At 39.6% G+C, this 24,896-nt stretch overlaps 2 protein-coding genes across 3 annotated transcripts; one reads left to right on the top strand and one right to left on the bottom strand.

The window, feature by feature from the left end:
- The first annotated feature begins 1,988 nt into the window (after window positions 1-1,988).
- LOC127627301 (CCR4-NOT transcription complex subunit 6-like) lies at window positions 1,989-21,401 on the top strand. Of its 2 annotated transcripts, XM_052103646.1 has the most exons (12): window positions 1,989-2,106; window positions 3,525-3,646; window positions 4,588-4,774; window positions 5,093-5,178; window positions 5,280-5,369; window positions 5,492-5,560; window positions 5,641-5,798; window positions 11,618-11,772; window positions 11,891-12,042; window positions 14,019-14,246; window positions 16,572-16,774; window positions 17,485-21,401. In XM_052103646.1, the coding sequence occupies exons 2-12, from the start codon at window positions 3,535-3,537 to the stop codon at window positions 17,692-17,694; spliced, it is 1,650 nt and encodes a 549-aa protein (XP_051959606.1). In that variant the 5' UTR covers window positions 1,989-2,106; window positions 3,525-3,534; the 3' UTR covers window positions 17,695-21,401. The 2 variants fall into 2 exon arrangements, with proteins under 2 accessions (XP_051959606.1, XP_051959614.1); XM_052103654.1 differs by lacking the exon at window positions 17,485-21,401 and having other exon boundaries at window positions 16,541-16,764.
- A 176-nt stretch (window positions 21,402-21,577) lies between these two features.
- On the bottom strand, window positions 21,578-22,734 carry LOC127624505 (C-X-C motif chemokine 3-like). The gene is made up of 4 exons (XM_052099291.1): window positions 22,620-22,734; window positions 22,355-22,481; window positions 21,986-22,069; window positions 21,578-21,623 (listed from the first exon to the last, which is right to left on the bottom strand). The coding sequence occupies exons 1-4, from the start codon at window positions 22,732-22,734 to the stop codon at window positions 21,578-21,580; spliced, it is 372 nt and encodes a 123-aa protein (XP_051955251.1).
- Window positions 22,735-24,896: the final 2,162 nt, after the last annotated feature.

Raw genomic sequence — 24,896 nt, 5'->3', positions numbered from 1 at the left:
TAAACGCATTTTACACTCCGTTCTTGTTAGAGAGCATGGTCTCTGTCTCAGCAGTGTATAATAAACAGACACGTAGATCAAAAATTCAGCAACGCTTATGAAACGGCGCCTTTGGAAATAAACAAATAAAGGCATAATTGGAGGTTATGCAGGTACATATGAATGGAGACTAACATGAAGATAAGCAATACAGCATCACTATCTCGGTAAAATAAGAAGCAGATTTTATTACTGTCTCTTTAATCCAACAACACACAGCAACAAGTGAATGATTTAATTACTCTTTTACTATAAATGCTGAAGTTAGAAAATTATCGGACATTAGGCCATCATTCTGCTGCACGTACAACATGTGGTTGTGTGATAGTTTATAAACCAATATGACTAAATTCTGGTATTATTATCCTTCTATTTATTTACATTGTGGTTAATAACAGCGGAACTTTCGCCGGGAAATGCAACCGCTGCTTCCCAGCTAGAAATGTTACCTTCCCTGGACGTTCTCAGATCATCCCCACTGGTGTCAAGGACGTCGCCTAGTAACGTTCCAGGAACGTTCGGAGACGGTCATGATGTGGAGTTCTTTAAAGGTTCGGAGGACGTTATTTTGCAGATCTTCACGGAATATTCGGAACGTTCTCAGAACGTTTAGGGGATTAGTTCCGTTTTGCAATTTTTTAAAATATTTTTGTTATTATTGGTTGATTCAATTTTTACAATACAACAAAATTGGCAACTTATTCATTAACTATTTTACATAACAGACTTAAGTCACAATCACATTAGCATAATTCAAAACAAAAGTAGAAAAAAAGATAAATAAATAAAAAGAAGATAAAATTTGTAGGGGTTTGTTATACGAGTCCAAACTTGTCTAACAATGAAAACAGGTTTCTGGCTTGGGGAATAGTTATTATTTTCAGCAAGTCAACAAATTTTTTAAATGTGTAGTTGGGGTATTGTTTCTAGGTATCTAAATTCATGTTGAAAAAGTTTGCCAAATTTATTATATTATCAAAAAAGATAATGTTTTTTTTTTTTTGTCATCGAATATTATTCCATATTTGACAACATCCAAGTAAAAGAGGGTATAGGCCCTATCAGGATTTGTCCCCATTGTTTCCATATCAGAATTTCAAAATAAGCATACATTCGAGATGTCCGTGTTACATGTAACTCTCAAAAATTCTTTAGTGGAACATATTTCATAAATAATTTTAAAGTGCACTTCTTTGGATTGGGGGCTATGGTACTTCTGCTTTGCAAAGTAAGGTGACAGGCGAGGAGAATTGAGGCCGTTTTTTAATGGATATCTACTGAACAGATGCTTCACAGCTCATCGCTTAATGAATTCACCACCTGTCTGCTAATCTTGTTTTACACTAAACAATCGTTTTGGAATGAACAATGTGTGGAGTTTACTACGATAATATTGCTGTTTTATAAGAGAAGACACGAACAATTTTGCGACAGGTAGGCGTCAGTTTACGGCTCTTCCGATTCATTTGTAGGGTATCCGCAAACGTTGACTTACTGTCGTAACACGCTAGTAGTAACGCTTCCTACCTGATAGATAAAATAAAATAATCTATGCTTTCCCCACCCATAAACATGTATTGCTTGAGTCTAAAATTATTGTACACGAATGTATAAATATGTACAAAAAAGTGTTTTAAATAAGTTGGTTATGTTTTTTTTCCTTTTCACAATCATCTTATTTTAGCTTAGTTATTTAATTAGTCAAATGTATAAAAGAATAGTAACAACTATTTGCCTTTTTTGCCTGCTTATTTCGTACAATGCAATTATTATAATTATAGAAAAGTTGCACGTTTAAAGTAAGAACAGTTGCAGGAAAAAGTTATTCTCGTGAAAGAGACACTTCTCTTATTGAAACCGTGTTCTATATATACATCGTTTTATTAAAAGAGCACATTATTTCCCCCCTAAAGTAAAGCTCTCCGTAGTTGAGTGTTTGAAAGCGGTCCGTCGACTGAAGCGGAAGCGCTGACGAGTCGTCTTCCTTCTGGCCGACTCTCAGGATGAGGATCGGTCACAGTCTGATCATCTCACACCAGCAGTTCCTCTCCCTCCTCCCGAATGCAGGTAAGAGACCCTGCATATTTACTGCATTCCTACGTGTTGTTACTGCGTTCTTGTAGATGATCGGTGTCAAATGAACCTGGTTCTTCCAGCTCTCTACTTCTAGACTAGATGATCAGTTAAAGAGAGGGTGCCCTGTTAACTGACCAATGGTTAAATCTATACAAGCAACATTTTGTCTGCTGATTAATAGATGACCTTATTTGGTGATACGAGGAACCTCTGAACTGAACTGGTTGCATGGCCATGTTGTTGTTGTTGTCGTCGTCGGCTCGCTCACCAACAAAACTTATCTAAATCTTCCAGGCCTAGGTCATAACTTATGTTTGCTTTCACTGACATTTTAAGAATACTAATAATATGCCTTCCAGTGAACGAGCCCCGTTATTTGTCCACTAGAGTAATTTGTTGTTGAAGGACTCGGTGCTGCTGCTGTAGTTATATAAATTCAATAAAGGGAAAATGAAAGCAAGTGCAACTACGATTCGATGATCAGTACAGAACTTTGTTTTAGCTATGTTTTTGCCAGTCATAAAAGTTACTTTGAAACATCAAAATGCCGGTTACGTAACCGTTCATATGCATAGTGCATGACAAGCTAGAATGCAAAAAGTATTATGTTATGCTTGATACCGCCGCCCAGACAGCTTTCTGTTTTCCACTTTGGCAGTTTGCATTTATGTATGTACTGTGACAGTGCAACGCGTGTTCTTTCTATACAAGGCAAAAAAGCTCTGCCATGAAACTTGCCAGTGGTTTTACCTAATAATAGCATGCTGGGTGCATGTTATGTGTATTTTTGCATCTGATAATTTAAGATGGTTTAATAAGAAATGTCTGGGGTGTCTCTTAGAGTTAAACTATTTAAGTACCATGATGTTTTGGCTTGTCATCATGAGAGGTATCGGCTACTCAAACAGTTCAATATATCAGTGTAATTATCAGCTGCCTGCTGTCTTAGATCTCTCTCAAGCTGTCCTGCGTTTTAGAAACCATGTGATATGTGGATAATTTGTAGGCTTTCCACTCAGTATATGCATAGTGTTTTTATTTAAAATTTGGTTTATTTTAAATACAACTTCTTTCCATCTTTACCATCAACTGTTGTCAGTACACTTATTCAGAGGGTGCATGAAATGAGGATGTCGCCACAAGCAAAAGCTTTCCCTTTGAACAAGTACTTGTTTGTTTATTGTATGATTTACATAATGTTTACATAATGTCTACTTGCACTAAAGGCAGTCTGGGAGTTCTTCTCCCGGCTTTCCCAAACTGACCCATGCAATTACAGACTGCAATTTTACTAAAAGATCAGACTTTCAAGTTACTTTTAAGTTATTAATGATTCATAAAGATATTTATCTTTTATTTATTGCTACTGTCTGGTGCTGTAATTGTTAATTTTCTGCATAAATTTACAGATTAAGAGGCATGCCAAAAGAAAAATATGATCCTCCAGACCTGCGCAGATTATATACCATCATGTCAGCAGAGGAGGTGGCCAGTGGAAAGAAGTCACACTGGACAGAGTTAGAGATTTCTGGTTAGTAATGCTTTTCCAGTCAGTCGGTAGATTTTCTTAAAATCTTAAAAAATATATTTTTGTAATTTTGCCATACAGTATACAATTTTTAAGTTGTATTATCATTAACTGATATAATTTATCCATATATCCACCAGGGTTGTGCAAAATTTAGAATTTCAGAATGAACCACCCTTTCAATTCATGAGTCAGAATGTTAAGAAGTGAAATTTACTGAATACCAAATCAAAGAAATTCAACACAGTCACACAACACAATTTCATTAGTCCAAGACACATTTTGTAACAAATCCTTTTTGACAATGTGTGCCTATTTATTCACTAATACGTATAAATATTTATTTTAAATTTATAGCCATGAAATGTATTTCTAAAAATAAATAAATAAATTAACATAGCCATCAAAAGATTTTATTTTTGCTGTAGAGCAACAGAAATGAATGAAGTAATTGTCCTGAGATATCTCATCAGACTCAGTTAACGCTCTTAACAGCAAACAAATAATGTGTCCGCTGACATTGACGCTTTTCACCTGTCAATCATTTTGCTCGTTCTCTTTTAAATGGGATCATTGAGGCTCTGAACCATAATATTTGTCTGTTGAGGGATCTATTCTCCCACTGTTGAATTTGACAGCCACAGGAACAAACAATACTGTTTTGCTCTATTTATGTCTCAAAATGTTCTTTGGAGGCGAGTTTTGGAATGAGGCGTTGTGGCTATTTCAACGGTTTTGTCAGGTGAAAGCTTCAGAACGCTAAAATTGCTCATAGCACCTTTAAATTGATGCTACAATAATGCATATGGCAGACACTTGTATACTGTATCTAAAGCGACTTACAGTGCATTTAAGGTATACATTTATCAGTAGGTGTGTTCCCTGGGATATTTGGTGAAAAAGTGTTTATTCAGCCTATGTTTCTGATGTCATCCATGGGACAGGGCGGGTCAGAATCCTGAGCAGTTCATTATGGGCGCTGACACATTTGACTGCTCTTCACATCAATAACAACAACCTTAGCCGGATTCCTCCTGAAATCGCGAAGCTACCCCATCTCGTCTACCTGAACCTGTCCTCCAACAAACTGCGCAGCCTGCCAGCAGAACTCGGCAACATGGTGACTCTCAGGTAAGTGATAGTTAAAGAGGAACACTGATTGACAGACTCATCAATCTGCAGTCTTTTGTGGTTACAGGGTTCCCAGGGTTATAGAAAACCTCAAATATCAGGGAATTTTAAAAAGTATTTTTTCTTTCCTGACCTTGAAAAGTCATGAATATTTCTGTAGTGAATAAAATGCTTTGTTCTAGTTCTGTTCTATCTGCTAGATACTGTCCTTGTGTAGACTCAAATCGCTCTTATGTAGAGTGAAATGTCCTCGCAAGTTTTTATCCTTTATTGAATGAAGGAAACTGGTTATTTAATATTTTAAAATTTTTTTTCCAGGGAATTGCTTTTGAACAACAATTGTTTACAAGTTTTGCCTTATGAACTTGGTCGGCTGTTTCAGTTGCAAACCCTCGGTCTCAAAGGTGAAGACTTTTTTTTTTTACTCAGACAAATGTTACATTATACATAAAGGACAAACATGCATATTTAAATTTTTTATTATGATCTGATTATTCTATCCCAGGTAATCCATTATCCCAGGATATACTCAGCCTTTATCAGGAGCCTGATGGAACAAGAAAGTTATTGAATTACATGCTTGACAATCTAGCAGGTAATAACAGACACAGGTACATAGTGGCTTGTTAATATGATACAGATAAACGCAGATCTGGCAATACAAAGTGCAAAGTTATTCATTTACGTTTCTTCCACTATTTCCCATCCTAAAATTAGTCCACCCAGAACAACTCCCCCAAAGATCTTGGATCACATTGAAGGAGCGAGAACAAATGATGCCCACAGGTACCAATCGCCATTACTTCACTGATGTTCTACGCCTGATTTTACCAACAAAGCTAATATTACATCTCTTTCTTCTCAAGCTGTGTTCACAGTTATGTGCTACAATGTATTGTGTGACAAGTATGCAACAAGGCAGTTGTACGGCTACTGTCCCACCTGGGCCCTTAACTGGGAATACAGGAAGAAAGGCATCATGGAAGAGATCACTAACTGTGACGCTGACATCATCAGCCTGCAGGTTGCTGTTGTTGTTGTTTTCAAAAGAACCTTAAAGTATTGATTACAATCAGCAACCTTGTGACTTGCCTCTCTAGACTGTAACTTCTTATTTGGGCATCTAGACCTTTTATGGGGATAGTCACCCAACAATACAAATTCTGTCATCATTTACTCACCCTTATGTATTTCCAAAACCCCTATGTCTTCCATGGAACACAAAACAAAATGTTAGGCAGAATGACCTCCTCAGTCACCATTCAATTCATTGTACAGAAAATGATGCAATAGAAGTGAATAGTGACTGAGACTACACTCTGCCAAACATCTCCTTTTGTGTTCCATAGAAGAAAGAAAGTCACACTGCTTTGGAATGACATGTTGGTGAGGATATGATGACTTTTTTTGTGAGTCCGTGTGAACAGGTTCGTTAAGCAATGGAGGAGTCAGGAGACAGCGAAGCAGGTTTGAAATCAGCTGTTTTATTTTTAAGCTGAACATACGACGGTCACCACCGTAGAAATGTAGATTTACATAAACAATAACACACTCCGTCTGTGGAGCTCTCTGGATCCGCTTTCTCTCCCTCACTCGACACTTGGCGTCCCTTTTAAATGTCTCCCTCTGTATCACTACAACAAGACACAGGTGTTCGAGATAATTACAAACCAGGTGACAAGCCTTACCACTCTCTCTCTCTCCTGCAGACCGAAACACAACCACACCCCCATGCCACATGCCCCCACCGCTGAATCTGGCCGGGCAACATCCCCCCACCCCCATTTCTGGAGAGAAAGTCAGCCACAACCATCTGCGCCCCCGGCCTGTGGACAACCTTGAATTTAAAAGGCTGGAGAGCCAGATACCAATGGGTGATCCGCGCATTAGTATCCTTCATGCGGTGGAGCCACTGCAGAGGGGCGTGATCGGAACAGAGGGTGAAGGCCCGCCCCAGCAGGTAGTAGCGGAGCGCCAGAACCGCACACTTAATCGCAAGGCACTCCTTTTCGATGGTGCTATATTTTGTCTCCCTGAAGGAGAGCTTGCGACTAATAAACAGCACAGGCCGTTTCTCCCCTCCGACCACCTGCGAGAGCACTTCGCCCAGCCACCTGTCAGATGCATCAGTCTGCAAAATAAAGGGGAGAGAGAAATCAGGTGCATGTAAAAGCGGCCCCTCACACAGTGCAGATTTTACCTTAAGGAAGGCCTGTTGGCACGACTCTGTCCACTGGACCAGATCGGGAGCCCCCTTTTTAGGAAGGTCAGTCAGCAGGCTGGTGACATCAGAATAACTAGGCACAAACCTTCGGTAGTAGCCAGCCAGCCCCAAAAACTGCCTTTCCCCCTTTTTGGTCTTGGGTGCCGGGCAGGCTGCGATCGCTGCGGTTTTGTCAACCTGTGGACGCACCTGCCCATGACCCAAGTGTAACCCCAGATACCTAACTTCCACCCATCCAATTGCACACTTCGGGTTTGCCGTGAGTCCCGCCTGCCTCAGCGCTCTCAGGACAGCCCTCAGATGTTGCATATGCCGCCGCCAGTCATTACTGTAAATTATAATGTCATTGAGATATGCGGTGGCATATGCCGTGTGCGGTCTGAGGATCTTATCCATAAGGCGCTGAAACGTGGCCGGGGCTCCAAACAAGCCGAACGGAAGTGTTACAAATTGGTGTAATCCGAACGGTGTGGAAAAAGCGTTTTTTTTCTCGGGACATTGGAGTTAAAGGGATCTGCCAATACCCCTTTGTTAAGTCCAGCATTGAGTAAAATTGAAAAAGTTACCCAACCGATCGAGTAACTCATCAATTCGCGGCATTGGATATGCGTCAAATTTGGACACCGCGTTCACTTTCCGATAGTCAACACAGAAGTGGAACGAGCCATCGCTCTTCGGTACCAGAACTACCGGGCTGGCCCAATCACTGTGCGACTCCTGTATTACGCCCATTTCGAGCATTGCCTCCAATTCCTCCCTAACAACCTTTTTCTTGTGCTCAGGGAGACAATAGGGCCGGCTGCGAACCACCACGCCCGGGTTGGTCTCGATATGGTCCTCTATGAGGTTAGTGCGACCGGGCAGGAGAGAAAATACGTCTGTGAACTCCGCTTGCAGCCTCGCAACATCTGTCAGCTGCGACAGCGAGAGGTGGTCTCCGCAAGGGACCGGGATAAATTAATGTGCTTTGAGCGATACCTCCGGTCCGAGCTCCGCCTTCTCCGGAACTGCCGTCGCCAAGGCTACAGGTACCGCCTCCCTCCATGGTTTTAGGAGGTTGAGGTGGTATGTTTGGCGTGACCCTCTCCTATCCGTTCGCTTAACCTCATAATCGAGATCTCCAACTCGTCGCGTGACCTCAAAGGGTCCTTGCCACTTGGCGAGTAATTTGGAGTTCTAGGTGGCCAGTAACACAAGTACTTCCACAAGAAAATTCACTTAGCCGAGTGCCCCTGTCATACAGTCAGCGTTGGCGTTCTTGCGCTTGGAGCAAATTCTCCTGTGTTACCCGTCCCAAAGTGTGGAGTTTTGCTCGAAGGTCAAGAACGTATTGAATTAGATTTTTGCTATCCGAAGGTCCTTCCTCCCACGCCCTGTGGCCGGCGCCCATACAGTAGTTCAAACGGGGAAAAGCCGGTGGAGGCTTGCGGGACCTCTCGTACTGCAAACAGCAGGGGTTCGAGCCACTTATCCCAGTTTTTAGCATCTTCGTGTACGAACTTACGAATCATGTTTTTCAAGGTCTTATTAAATCGTTCCATCAGTCCATCGGTCTGCGGGTGGTAGATGCTGATACGAATCGACTTAATGCCTAATAATTCATATAGTTCGCGAAGTGTACGTGACATGAACGTTGTGCCTTGATCCGTGAGGATTTCCTTTGGAATCCCCACTCGGAAGATAATTTTGAAGAGCGCCTCCGCAACACTGCGTGCTGAGATGTTGCGTAGAGGCACTGCTTCCAGATATCGCGTTGCATAGTCCACCAGAACTAACACAAAGCGATGTCCGCGTGCAGTCTTTTCTAATGGCCCGACGAGATCCATTCCAATTCTGTCGAAGGGGATCTCGATCAACGGCAGCGGGCGCAATGGTGCTTTTGGGGTGGCCGGTGGGTTCACCAACTGACACTCCCGGCACGCCACACACCACTTGCGAACATCCCCGTGAATGCCCGGCCAAAAGAAACGGGCTATTATATGTTTCAAAGACTTTTCGTGACCTAAGTGGCCGGCCATTGGATTATAGTGAGCCACCTGGAAGAGTGATTCCCAGCGGCTCTTCGGTACTAATAGCTGAGTTGTAACCTCTTTCGTTTGAGTGTCCTGCGTCACTCGATACAACCGCTCTTTGATAATAGAAAAGTACGGGTATGTGAGTGCAACACTGGGCTGGAGCTGTTGGCCATCAATTACTTTCACTTGGTCGAAGGCGTGCCTAAGGGACTCGTCACGCGACTGCTCCAGAGGGAAATCCCCCTCAGGGAAGCCCCTGAGGGCAGAAATACCCTCATCTGCGTCATCTTGACGCGGAGCCGACGTTGACGGCCCCGCCTCCCCAGCCATAGTATCACACGCCACACCCCACGCCACTACTCTGCAGGACCCATCCACACACATGGCCCACCAACCGGGCCAATTGGTTCCCAGAATTAGTGGATGGGTGAGGCGGGAATTAACCGCGGCCTCGACTCTATGCCTTTTCCCCCTGAATCGTATCTCAACGGTAACCACTGGATACTTGTGAATGTCCCCATGCACACACCTCACCCTCACCAGTTTATTTTTATCCAATGCCCCGCCTTGCACCAAGCATTGGTGGATCGAGGTTTGAGAACAACCTGGATCCACCAAAGCTTGATGTGTATCCCCCTTCACCCTTACCGGTATGCGATACATTCGTGCCCGATCGGGGGCGGCCTGTGGAGCGTCGGGGATCCTAACCAGTGTCCCCACCTCCATCACTGGACACCGGTCCTGGCTATGTCCGGCTTCCCCGCAGCTCCAGCAGACAGGCCCAGGTCTTCCTTCCGCACTCGTGGGGGCGGGCTCGCCAACCTGGGTAGAATAACGGAGAGAGAGACAGGGGGGTTTGAAGGGGAAGGGTCCTCTGGACCGGGGTCGGGGTCTGGGCGGGCCTCCCCACCTACGAGGAGCCGGAACTGGGCGGGAGTGAGGGGAACGGGGAGAAGGGGAGGGAGCAGCGGACACAGGGGGTGGAGAGAGAGAGAGAGAGGAGATACTGCCTTGCCGCCTCCTGGGAACGCCGCCATGTAGTCCTCTGCCAGCTGGATGGCTCCATCCAACGACGCCGGGCGGTGGCACTGGACCCACTCCGACATGCCTCAGGGAAGTTGAGAGATGAACTGCTCCAGTACCACCGTGTTGACCACTTCCACGACGTCGCGGGTTCCCCCCACCAACAGCCACTTCTGGCAGGCATCACGGAGCTGCTACGCAAACGGGCGGCCATCCTTCCCGAAGCTCAATGAGCGGAATAGCTGCCGACTCTACTCTTGGATCTGACCGACCCGTTGCTCGATGGCCTTCTTCAGGTGATTATAGTCCAGGAGGCTGGTGGCGGGAAGTTCTTGTGCCGCCAGCTGCGCCTCCCCGGAAAGCAGGGGCAATAGTCACGCCGCCCACTGATCGGGAGGCCACCTCCATACCTCCGCAGTTCTTTCGAATAGGTCGATGAAGGCCTCCAGATCATCGCTTGGCCCCATTTTCGCGAGGGCAAGTGGTGGGGCGGGCTCCGAGGAAGACGCAGCACCAGCCCCCTCCCTGGCAATCAGGCTCCGCAGCGTTTGCCGGTCCTCGGCTTGTGCCTGGAGCAAGGCTTGAAAGCGTTGTTCTTGCTCCTGGCAAACCTCCAAGAGGGTATGGTGTTGTGTCTGCTGGATGTTGGTGAGGGCGTTGATAACTTCGGCCAGCGGTGAAGACTCAATAGCGGCGCTCTCCTCCAAACCAGGTTTGAAATCAGCTGTTTTATTTTTAAGCTGAACATACGGCGGTCACCAACGTAGAAACGTAGATATACATAAACAATAACACACTCCGTCTGTGGAGCTCTCTGGATCCGCTCTCTCTCCCTCACTCGACACTTGGCGTCCCTTTTAAATGTATCTCTCTGTATCACTACAACAAGACACAGGTGTTAGAGATAATTACAAACCAGGTGACAAGCCTTACCGCTCTGTCTCTCTCCCGCAGACCGACACACGACCACGCCCCCCATGCCACATCCGTTAATAGAATGTACAGCTGCTGTTCATTGAATTCCTCTCATCTTTTACTCACCCTCTTGCCATCCCAGATATTTGATTTTCTTTCTTCCTCTGAAAAAGATTTTAAGAAGAATATCTCAACTCTATAGGTCCATATAATGCATGTGAATGGTGGCCAGAGCTAAATTTTTAAGTTCTTTTTTTTTATTTTTATTTTTATTTTTTTATTATAAGTTCTCCTCCCTGCCCAGTAGGTAGTGATATGAAGAATCAGAATCACCAAAAACAAAAGCATTAAAATATGGAAGTGAATGTGGAGATTTATAGTAAAAATAGTACTTAAATGCACATCTGTATCTCACCCACACCTATCATATCGCTTCGGAAGATAAGGATTTATTTCTGGCCATCATTCATTTGCATTGTATGGACCTAGAGGGCAGAGATGTTTTTCTAAAAATCTGTGTGAATGTTGAGCAGAAGAAATGGGTGAGTAAATGATGAGAAAATTTAAATTTTTGGGTGAACAATTCCTTTAATTTGTGTATGGTGCTTTGAAACTTGCAGTCTTTTCCACTTTGTTCCAATGCTTATTCTCCAACTCCCTGTGCAGGAGGTGGAAACAGAGCAGTACTACACTTTCTTTCTGGCAACATTGAAAGAGCGTGGATATGATGGCTTTTTCTGTCCAAAGTCTCGTGCCAAACTTGTGTCAGAACAGGAGAGGAAACATGTGGATGGCTGTGCTGTGTTTTTCAAAACTGAGAAGTAAGTGTCTCCTCGTTTTCTTTTTAGGGTTAAAAGTGAAATGCCCAACACCACATAAACAAATAGAACAATTTCAGTATAATGACATTGTTTATTTTGTACCCTTTTTATTTTGTAGATTTGCACTGGTGCAGAAACACACAGTGGAGTTCAATCAGGTTGCCATGGCAAACTCTGAGGGCTCTGAGATTATGCTTAATAGAGTCATGACCAAAGATAACATAGGAGTAGCTGTCCTATTGGAGGTGAAAAAAGACATGTTTGCTAGTGGTAAGGACATTGAATCACAATCCTTTGATTTACATTAAATTGATTTTAATCGTTTTCCTGTAGGTGGCAGTAGATCACAAACTTGAAAATGTTTATTTTGTGTTATCACAAAACTTGACACAACAGCAGTGGTGGAAAGGGCCAAGACTTCTGGTGGCAGCAATGCAAGTGTTCAGCATATACTGTTCATTAAAGCTGCTAGTTTAGAACCTGTGAGGAGTCTTTTTCTCAAATTAGAGACTCGCATTCTTGTTCTTCATCTGGGTTGTCCACTTCTCGCTTTCTCCCGGTTAGATCAGATTTTTTTCAAAACAGAAGTGCATGGATTGAATAGCCTTCATCTCTCAAAAGAATTTGAGGAGAAATAAGTTTCTTTCTGGTTATTTTTAAAACTGAAATTTATCTTGCAAGTGTTAAATAACCCTACTGTTCAGTAACTAAAACAATACCTCAGCAGGAAAAAGACACTTGCGATTTCCACACTTCATTACGTAGCACAACCATATGAACCGTTCTAACACAAATAATTGTTACTTTAGTACTAAATTAACATATTAAATGATTTCTTAAGGATTTTCTTAGTAGACTGGAGAGCTGAAAATGGGGCTTTGCCATTAGGGATAAAAATTTAATTTTATTATAAAACACTTATTTCATATTATAGAGATTATATCTCTGCAATCTTTAACAACATTACACTTTATTATAGAAATTATGCATAACACATTTTTGTCTTTTTTCTTTTCTTTCTTGTTCTTAAAAAAATAATAATAGACAAATCTACTGGATATTTCCCTTCATTTTAATTAATGGACATTTGCTGTCAGTCACAATAAACCACGCCCCCAGCATTGTGTCAAGACTGCAGAACAGTCATTCTTGAAGAAGAATACCAAAACAAACAGCTAAGCATTTATTTGTGCATTAAATTTACACATTCATTTTAGGTACTTGTGGATGGTATTGTGAGCAAAGAAATCTGCATATTTGTGTGTTTTCTTCTTGTGTGTGGATATGTAAATTGAGCCATCTGGATCTGTTGGATTCCCGTGTGCATCTGTTGATCTGTTGCATGAATGTGTTATGTTCTGATGGTCAACATTGTGCAAGATCCCACGCATTTATGTGCGTTTACAACAATGTACCCCAGAAAATGTCACAGAAAATTAATCTAAGTTCACAGACAATAAAATGATCATACTTGTAATGTGACAGAATAATTAATTTTGACCCTAAAAACAATTCAACATTGCAGCTAACGTTAACAGTTGCACCAATTTATTTTTTCAAATAATTTATTCTCTGTCTGACACGTTTAGAAATGAATGCATATCTGGATGTTGAAAACCTTAAAAGTAACATCAGTTTTCGTATCCAGGGCGTACTGAGTGACTCCAGTCAGGATTCCTAAGCAAACAATTGGCCCGGTTGCTAAGGTGGGTAGAGTCACGTTGGGGTAACCTCCTCATGGTCACTATAATGTGGCTCTCGCTCTCTGTGGGGTGCGTGGTGAGTTGTGCGTGGATGCCGCAGAAAAAAGTGTGAGCCTCCACATGCGCTAGGTCTCTGTAGTAACACACTCAACAAGCCACATGATAAGATGCATGGATTGAGAGTCTCAGATACGGAGGCAACTGAGATTTGTCCTCCGCCACCCAGATTGAGGCAAGTCACTACACCACCGCGAGGATTTCGAGTGATTTGGGAATTGGGCTTTCCAAATTGGGGTGAAAAGTGGAGGGGGAAAAAAGGAACATCAATTGCAGTCTCCCTATGTTATAGATAATACAATCTGACATAAATAAAATTAAAACTTTTATGACTTTTTAAAACCTAGTTTCCTGTGTTTGTGTGCATATTTGACCTTTCTCTGAATCTGATGTAGGTTTTAGTTACAAAAATACAGCAGTTCGTTTGTTAGTTCTTCAGTGAAAATATGTTTTTGTCCTATACTCATTACTTGTGTTATATTGCAGATTTAAAGCAGCCTCCAGAGAAACAACTCCTGCTGGTAGCTAATGCCCACATGCACTGGGATCCAGAGTATTCCGATGTGAAGCTCATCCAGACCATGATGCTCCTGTCTGAGCTGAAGAGCATTGCTGAAAAGGCTTCAGGCTCCATCAACTCTGCCTCACCCACTTCAGACACCCGCTTCATCCCTATAGTCCTGTGTGCTGACCTGAACTCTCTCCCAGACTCTGGTAGGTTCCTTAAACTCTGTATGTCATCAGTTTAGAGGCAAGCAAAAAATTGTTTGTGTGAGGTCATATTTTATCAGTTAACTAGTAATTAAAGGTAGATTCCTAACATTCCATTCAATTAAGGGGTACAGTTAGAACAAGCACATGTGGATATTTTATTGTGTACATTTTTACTAAGACAAGTCTGAGAAGTCAGAGCACAGCAGCATGCTGTGATCATAAATGGACATCCATGGAGTTGATGTGGGCAACTGGCTTTTCCACTTCTTAAAGGGATAGGTCACCAAAACCATTTAAATTCTCTCATCATTTACTCACCCTCATGCCATCCCAGATGTGTATGACTTTCTTTCTTCTGCTGAACACAAACTAAGATTTTTAGAAGAAAATTTCAGCTCTTTATGCCCTCAGAGTGCAAGTGAATGGGTACCAACATTTTGAAGCGCAAAACATCACATAAAACATGCAGCATAAAATAAATTCATAAGACCCCAGTGGTTAAATCCAAATCTTCAGAAGAAAAAGCATGACAAACAATATAAGCTTCAACAACCCTACCAGATAATATATCCAAGCATTATAGCAGGTAATCAACTTCTCCAAACAGAAAAAAATTGTAACATTTATTTGGAGTTTCAAATTGATTTCACTCCACTGCTAACTTCGACTGGACTAACTGAACAGCTGTAGCTCTCGCTTCCGCTTACTACAAAGCCAGACCTTCTTTCTCAGCTTACGGATATGACATAAACACGGAAAGGAAAAATTATGTGGATATATCGAAGCAACTTCTCAATACATCAGCCAGGTAATTAAAACTTGGTTACAAATGGGTCTTCCAAATGGACAATGACCCCAAGCATACCTCCAAAGTTCTGGCAAAATGGCTTAAGGACAACAAAGTCAAGGTACTGGAGTGGCCATCACAAAGCCCTGACCTCAATCCGATATAAAATTTGTGGGTAGAACTGAATACATGTGTGTGTGAGCAAGGAGGCCTACAAACCCGACTCAGTTACACCAGTTCTGTCTGGAGGAATGGGCCAAAATTCCAGCAACTTGTTGTGAGAAGCTTGTGGAAGGCTACCCAAAAACAAATTATATGTAAAATACTTACCCACTGGGAATGTGATGAAAGAAATAAAGCTGAAATAAATAATTCTCTCTATAAAATATATTCTTAAAATAAAGTAGTTATCCTAACTGTTCTAAGACAGGGAATGTTTTCTATGATTAAATGTCAGGACATGTGGAAAAACTGAGATTAAATGTATTTGGTACATTTGGTACATACACCTTACATACATAAGGTGTATGTACATTTCTGACTTCAATTGTAGTGCAGCTTTAATGATGAGAGAATTCAAAATTTTGAGTGAACTATTCCTTTGAGTCTAGTAACATTGTAGTGAATTGTGACAGGGTGGAGGGCGGGGCCGGGTTGTGATTCCACACACACAGCCCCTAATCAGGCTAATCAAGCCTCAGAGAGGGATAAAGGCCGACTGGAAGCTGCAGTGCGAGAGAGAGAGAGAGAGTTTTACGGACAGCTGTCCGACACCTTTGTGTGTTTGTCTTTTTGTTTAATTTTCATATTAAATATTATTTATATTCTCAAGCCGGTTCTCTCCTCCTCCTTTCCATTAATCCCTTTACATGAATGTTCAATGCAAACAAGATTTTAAATAGAAACATTGGATTCCTATAGACCTATACACAGTGGGCTCGAACACCCTTCAGCGAACACACAGAATTGTTTTTTACGGAGAGGAGTCCTACTTTATTCTTTCTTTGTCTGACAAAGAAAACTGACCAATCAATAATATAGGATTCGGCATGTTTATGGCACAAAAGCCATTTTGCACACACCAACATTTGGACATGGTACTGCTGTTTTATTTGCACATGCCTGAAATATTTAAATAAAATAGATGCAATTCATGGATACTCTTTTCTTCATAAACTTGGTCTCCTTTGAAAGTTAACTACAGTGTACATGCATTTTCTGTACATATACATTTTGATATGAAAAACAGTGAGTAAATATATCCCGCTGCAACAGTAATAGTCAGCGTTCCCACTGTCATGGAAAACCTGGAAATATCAGGGAATATTAAAATTGTAATTTCCAGGCCTGGAAAAGTTATGGAAATTACGGAATGGAATAAGTTATGGAAATTCGTTGGTCAAAAGGTGTGAGAACCCTGATTAATGTTAGTTGTCATTCTCTCTCTAAAGAGGAATACTGAAAAACTCTTGTCTCAGTTAGATTTGACATAAAGCTCTTGTCTCAGCATCACTAGGTTTCCTGGCCTTTCCTCACAGGTGTAGTGGAGTATCTGAGCAATGGTGGTGTTTCAGAAAATCACAAAGACTTTAAGGAACTACGCTACAGCGATTGTTTAACCAACTTCAGCTGCAATAGCAAAAACGTCAAGCCCGACGGCAGTATCACGCACAGTTTCCAGCTGAGAAGCGCCTACGAGGGGAATCTGATGCCCTTCACCAACTACACTTATGACTTCAATGTGAGGGCATACTTGGATGTCAGCCATTTCAAAGGGTTATTCATATTTGTTTTTTTCATTTCAGAAAGTAGGGCAGTTTTAAAAAAGATTAAATAATTGTCAATGCAACAAATACTTTTTTTTTACTGTGTAGAAGTGTCAAATATTAAAGGGATAGTTCACCCAAAAATTATGTCATCTATTACTCACCCTCTTGTCATTCAAAGCACGCTTGACTTTCATTCTTCTGTGGAACTCAATAGGAGAAATTTTGAAGAATACTGATGCTGCTCCAACATCTCCTTTTGTATTCCACAGAATAAAGAATGTCATACAGATTTGGAATAACATGAGGATGAGTCAGTAATGTCTATATCTTTAACTTGATTTATTAGAGGGTGATTTTTGCTGTCTTGTTTTACTATTTTATTTTTAACATTTTGTCTTCCAAATATCATTCAGCTTCCATTTATGTTAAATCAATTAATTGAAATGGTCACTACAGAGTGTTCAAGCTTTATCTGGAACATGAAATATTCCAAATATTAGATAATTTCTGGGGCATTTTTACCTTAAGATCAGGTAAATGTCTTACCCTTCTGTGAATGAGCATGTCATATTTACCATTACAAGTGTTTATTCTCTCACATTTTATTATTAAATGTGTTTCTGACAGCTTTTACTCTTACATCGTAATAATAATAACTTCCACCATCCTCTTTTTTTTATAGGGTGTGATTGACTATATCTTCTTCTCTAAGACACACATGAGCGTTCTGGGAGTTCTGGGTCCACTAGAGTCTCAGTGGCTGAAAGACAACAGCATAACCGGCTGCCCCCACCCACACATCCCCTCCGATCACTTTTCCCTCCTTGCTCAGCTGGAGTACCTCCCATCTTTGTCCTCCCTCAATGGGTTGCATCTGCCTGTCCACAGGTAGTGCAGCCCCTTCCCCTACTCTCCTAAAGCCCCCATCCATGGATGAACCTTTATCATAAGGCCCTAAAATTATAGTTGCACATATCAAGGAGTATTTATCCACTTTGTTCCTTTTTTAACCTTTGCACAGGATTTTATGATATTATTATGACTTTATTCAAAAACAAAAGCCTTATTCCAAATTAGGGTTGGGATTCTTCACTGTGTATCAGTGATAAATGCTGCTTTCAGGGAGATCGATCAGTTTGTCTGAATGTGAGAATGTGTAGCCACGTGTCTTTATAGCAATGGTAGAAGTGTGCAAATTATGCAAAGACCGATGTCTTATGTAGCGTAACAGTTTCAGCCACCACATGAGTATTACTAAACAAAAACAAAAAAACTGTTTCTGTTTTGGTCAGCATCCTCTTGTTGATACATTTAATATATAATTTACTGTCTATAAATGTAATTAATGTTAACAAATTATACATCTTTTCAAATATCTAAGGGTTCAACATTGATATCCGATCTCTGTTTCATGATAGCAATGCTCCAGAAACAGCAATTTAGTTATTTGTGCCAGGAGTACAAATGAAAACATGCAATATCAAAACGGGACTTCATATCTTTGTTACGAAAACACGATCGCCAGATGAATCCAGTTCGCCACACTTGGGTCAACTGTCCATGTCAAGCGTTCATTGAAAAACATTCAATAGCACTTTTTGTCCATAAAAGTGACAAATCTGAGAAATATTGATATATTCTCCATTGTTTACATGAGATCTCGCCTGAAAGAATTACCCTTCGTCATTGTTCTCCAACAAACTATGCAATCTGAGCAGCATTCATGTTGTAAAACTGTATATGATCTTATATATTAGAGTCCCGTAAACCAAATGAGTCTGTCTCCAAAGTCTGTTTGTAAAAATGCAGCATAGTTTTATTCATAATAGCCAAGCAGTGCAGTCAGATTTTGTGTCGTCTGGAAAGGCGGACCTTAATTTTACTCAGAGAAAAAAAGCTTGCAGGAACCTCATTTTTTGTTAGATCATCTTCAAATTTGAAACATAACTTCTTTCGTCTTGTGGCTTTGAGAACATTGTATTTCTGGGTTGTCTTGGCACTTTTATTATTGTCTTTTAGATTATATTACATGTTCAGCACAAAATATTTCCATTACTTTAAACTTAATTTTCTCTAACTTTAAAAAATAACAACATATATTAATTCTTAAAACCAAACTTTCAAAAGATACTACAACTGTGTCCATACTCCAAAGGGTCCAGTAAATAAAACCATTTAAGTTGAGGTATGTTTTTTTCTTGGTTTGTGCTCAAAAAGGCAGTGTGTATCAACAGGTTAAAATTCCCTCAAACCTTAATTATGCCATTCAATTTCAAATCTATTAAGTAAAATGTTTTTCAAAAATTGTCTTTGTTAAGTACAGAATTTACAGTATTAAAGAGGATCCCAGCCCTACTGATTATAACCAAGCTGTTTATGTTTGTTGTTTTCTCCTGCTGCTTGCAATGACATCCAGATAACATCCCGGCACTGATGCAAAGATAACATCCCGGTACTGATATGTACTGACACAATGCAAAGATAACATGGTTCTCAGTAACAAGCAATTTGAAAATCATAGACAATGGAATCTCTGATTGGCCAAGGTGATTGCTATTAAATTGCAATCTATAATTGCTTCTATTGTTGACCTAGCCATTGTCAACTCTAGAATAGGACATTATCTCATTTGTTTGGCATAAGTGTACATATCAAGAGCATTGCCATTGTTGGAGACCGTTTTTAACTCACTGTTATATCTGTCCTTTTTTATGGTACTTGAGGTCAGCCAACTAAGATATCAGCTTTCACTAAATTACAATTAATTGACTTTGCATAAACTGAAGTTTTAGTATTTCTTTTTCTAAAAAGTGTATTTGATATTAGAGGCATTAATGTTATTGTTTGTTAGATAATGAACGGTTTCTTGTGAAATAAAACATTAAAGGAATATTCCAGGTTCAGTACAAGTTAAGCTCAATCAAATACTGTTAAAATACTCACTTTTTCACAATGATACCCACAAGGCAAGAACAATATGTGTGTTAACATGATTTTAGTTTCATAAAATAATTTACCTTTTCTGTGTAAAGTTATATCCAGTTTTACAAAGCCATCGATTTAGATTTGAGTCGAAAAAAATTTTTTGGTAATCAACATTATGCCACAAATTCCATTGAATAAGCTTAACTTGTATTGAACCCGGAATATTCCTTTAATAAACTAAAACATTTCTCCAAGCTAGCAATCATTAAAACATCTTAAACAAGATTTTGTGCTTCGTAAAAATGCTGGACCAAAGCGTTTTTATTCTAAGCACTATTACTAGCATAAGTTGCCCTTTGCTATTTGTCTATTTCTACACCACATCTCTGGTTTTAGTTTCAACAAACACACCTAAGCTATATGACACCAAGCAATGTCTAGCTGCCCTAACATGCTTCATCAGACTGTGCTTTGCTTAGTGTTTTGTGAGCTGGTAAATAGTTTCATAAGGAAAAGATCAGCGCTACAGAGAGAAAGGCACTGTAATATGTGTGATGCATGTCCCTTTTAACTTACAGCCATTCATCTTAAAAAATAAATACAATAACCAGAAACTCCTACTCCCTGTCAATTTTGCTGACAAGTCCATTTTTGGTTAGGATAATGACACCACCCTAATATTTTACTGACATGCTGATTGCCATCAGAAAAAAAAAAAAAACTACAACTAAGCAATAAAAGCATTGTAAAATATCCACACCCAATCTTACAAAATGTCAACAAACACACCTAAGCTATATGACACCAAGCTTCACCCAATCTTACACTCATCCACTGTATAATATCATAAGCGGCATTCTTTTAAAGTTTTACAGAATATTAAAAGAAATACTGAATTGCATATAGAGCACACCACTTTGATAAAACTGTGCCTAGTCTGAACCATCTTTTTTACACTGCCTGTGAAAGCAAGACGCTTACAGAATGAGTCAGCAGCACCAGCATCCATTCATCCATCTCTTCTCTTCACCAGAGAGACATTTTTTGCACTTAAATATGTTTGAAACCAATCAAGTAATGCCCACAAAAAAGTGTTCCTCACCCAGGGATATATCTGGTTCATGTCTGTTCTTCAAATTTCATCAGATTGGTGGACAAATGTTATTCCCCTTTAATTAGAATGTTGCTAAGAGTGAATTGTGTATTTATACCAGCTGAATATATTTACTGACTGCCAAACTCTTTTTAATCCTGAATGTTCAGTTTGTGTTTTTAAAGTAGAAATAAAAGCATGTGGCAAATAGTCTTTATAATAGTAACTGGTGTTACTATTGATGAAGGACTGATGAAGGCATGATTGTTGGGTGATGTAAAGCATTGTTTTACCAAGGTACTATGACTAGAATAGCCAAACTACAGAATTTGTTCCCTGTATGATGACTGCAACATCCTATAGGCAATTATCATTGACTTTTGTGTGAAACAATGGCCTTTTCATGCAGTTTTTACTCTACTGAGGAGCACAGGTTTTGTAAATCTCGTTTGATTTAAAAAACAAAACTCATCTTTATTGTGGCCTGTATGTGACCTGTTTATACAACAATAAAATCACAATCAACTGAATGTATTGTCCTTGTCTTTGCACCTTGAAGACATTAAAGATGTCCTTTTTGAAGGAAAAAGTTTGTGAAATCTTTATTTCAAAGCAATATTATTCACAGGTTTTGTAGGAAGCTTCTGATTACAGAATTTGTGACTACATGAATATCACACATTTACATTCAGTACACTCAAGTTTGCCCTTTGAATGACAGGAATAGTTGAGAATATAGAAAATGTCTTTGATGTGGTCACTCTTGTCTTTGTTGATCAGAAGTTTCCTTTACAGCTCTTTTGCTGAAGAAAAAGACACAAAAGAAGAAGAAAGTTAGAAAAGGAGGTCAAATCTTTCGATCACATTTAAAGTACTGTAGCCCACTGTAGATTGGAGTGGTGGTGGCGTATTGGCTAAAGCACAGGGCTGTTAATCAGAAGGTTGTTGGTTCGAACCCCACAGCCAATACCATTGTGCCCTTGAGCAAGGCACTTAACTCCAGGTTGTTCCGGGGGCATTGTCTCTGTAATAATTGCACTGTAAGTCGCTTTGGATAAAAGCGTCTGCCAAATGCATAAATGTAAATGTAGATTAGATTGTCAAGATTGACTTATCTCACATATTGATTTTTGGATTTTTTTGGGGGACAAACTGGATATCTTACCTCTTCATCACTTTAGAGACGATATTGTTGAACCATTTTGCTTTGGGGTCAACACAAACGGTTTTGTTGTCCTTTTTGGTGATTCTGAGGAATTTAGAGAAAAGTCTATGAATTGATGAATATGCTGTATGCAATAACTTGCAATTGTTGCAACAAGCCACTAAGGATAACTAAACTTAACCTACTTTTGATGCTCTTTAAGTGATATTTATTTGTCTGAGCTCATCTTTGGTTGCGTGTGCTAATATGCATATAATCAAATTAATTTTTGAGAGCTCTGAGGTTATTCATAACAAAGGAAACGTGCAACCTTGTACATTTCCACCATGTCTGTGATTGAAGTGTGTGTGAGCAAACAGCATAACTTACAGGATCTCTGTTTTGCGGCAGTGTGCTCCTGGAGGCAGGATCTCAATCCTCTTGAAAAACCGAGATGGAATGATGTGATCAGTGGTGATCAGACAGTGACACTTGTTAAAGCCTTCCATTGAGACGGCTGAAAGAAGTTTTGTGTAGTAAGTTTTCAACAAAAAATGTAATACAAATGAAAATGAGATTAAATGATTAAATATGAGAATTGATAATAATATTAAGTACAATATTAAGATAATAATGTTGGGCAAAAGTCTCTTACCAAGCAGAGTTGAGAAGCAGCAGACTGCAACAGCTGCCAGCAGTAAATATGTGCGCAGTGACATGTTGAGGATGAGATCAGAGATGCAGTGGAGCAGGTCTAGGATGAGAGGCATCCTCTGCCCAGTTTATATTGATGTTCAGAAGAGGAAGTAATAGTTCCCTTAATGACAAGTGGGTGAAAAACAAATATGCATATGAGTTTGAATTTACCAGTCGAAGGAAAATCATTTCTAGCTTTAAGCAAAGATGGAAAGACAGTCATTCCATTTAATATCACATTATAGCATTACATATGATTTATTTCATTTATACATCCCATATTATTTTTTTGAGACTTTATATATCAAGGCAATGTAATTCTCAATCCCATTAATGTATTTGGGTAATACTTTTGTAATAATTAATGCATGATTAGTCATGAGAGTTTGAACACATCAGTATTAAAAGTTTAAAAGTGACATTGGGAGAAATTATTTCCGTCTTTCATCTTTTCAAACATACTGTATGTTGTAAGATTAAATAAATGTAATAAAATCTCAATAACCAGAAAGTATAGAAATGTATTCAGTAGTTTTTCAATTGGATAAAATACATACATGCATGCATGCATCATCCTCCCCATCCCACACACAAACACATACATAAATACATTCAGTGTACAAACATAAATAATGCTTATTCTTTTCAAATTGTATATTTGTTGCTCTAGGTGATGACATCATGTATAGGACGACTCCATGGACCATAGACTCAAATTTCTAAGCTATGTTCAACAGGGGAGTTTTAGTGAATTTAATGAATTGTCAACGTATGAATTTTTTTGGCTGAAATTTGTTTTCCAAAAATAGTTTGATGGTAAACATTATTGCCATGTCATACAGACAGAAATAGCTAAATAAAGGAACAGAAAATGCTGGCCTGTGTAGAGCTGAAGATTTTTATATTTTAAGACAGCACAGCTCTGAGCGCAATAGCTCTCTTTCTGTAAATGAAGTATCTCATTCCATATATAATGATTTGAGGAATTTACAAACAATAAAGAAATGAACATTTGTGGCACTGTCAGCCACTGATGATGATGGTGCAACCATTGTAATAGTTTTCAAATATATTTTCCTTAGTAGTGCTTGTCTTCATTTAAGATTAAGATTGGAATATCAGTTATTGTTTTGTTGAATCATTGGCTGGCATAATGAAATCAAACAATTACCAAAGCATTTTGGAGCATATTGTTGAACCCAGCTTATGTATACCTTTCATATATATCAGTATTGGGTTCGAGTCCTCCTTAGTCGAGTCAGATTCTTTAAACAATCAAGTCTGAGTTGAGTCCTAAAGGGGCCAAATCGGACTCAAGACCGAGTCATAACAGACAGAGTCAGAGTCGAGATGAGTCCCAATGAATCTGTTCATAAATCTGAATAACAATTGTAACTATAAACTCAACATCAATATATTAAGCTTATTTTAAACTTCACAACTAATAAAAACAGTTTGTCAATATAAATGTAACAACAACAACTCTGCTGCCTTCATATATATTTTATGATTAGTAGTATCCTGCTGAACAGACTTCAAAGTGGTTTCAGAATGAAAGCATATGCTTTAGGTGTATGAAGACAAAACTGTCCTTTAACACAATTCTTATTGCATTCTGTCAATTATTTGTTGCTTTTCCCCTTCACTCAAACATACACCAAAGAAAGTGAAAGCTTTGTCGTTACAACCAAGTTTATTATGTTTCAAATATTAATTGTTTTTATTTCTACTTCATTTTCAATTGGTCAATTTATTTTAATTAAATTTTATTTAAAATGACCCCTATCTAAAGAAATAATAGTCTACTGAGATTTCTTTCTGAATCTTTTTTCTCTATCCGCCGACTGATTTTGTAAAAATACAATAGCCTAAATACAAATGAGTCAACGCAGTAGAAGTTAGAAGTGGTAGAAGTGAGAAGTTATGTGTCACGATTTGACTACAAATGCCACAACCAAAAACACAGGGAAAACCCGCTGATAATATTAGGGCCATGTCATCACAGACAAAATTTTCTAGTTAATTTGCAGGAAACCACACCGGCAGTTCTGCGTGCTGCTCGTGTACCTAAATCCCTGATGCATCCGTGTGTTTTGCAGCAGCTGCTGCAGAAGATAAAAATAATTACAATAATTGATATTTGCTTGAGCGAGCAGCCGCGTTGGTCTGCAATCAGTCTGAAATATTTAAATACCAGCCAAAGAAAATGTCATTGAGCTCTTCTTTAACTGCAGAA

This window comes from Xyrauchen texanus, chromosome 3 (assembly GCF_025860055.1).
Source record: "Xyrauchen texanus isolate HMW12.3.18 chromosome 3, RBS_HiC_50CHRs, whole genome shotgun sequence".
Lineage (NCBI taxonomy): Eukaryota > Metazoa > Chordata > Actinopteri > Cypriniformes > Catostomidae > Xyrauchen > Xyrauchen texanus.
The sequence above is the reverse complement of the archived record's forward strand: the minus strand, read 5'-3'. Positions and strand labels throughout refer to the sequence as shown.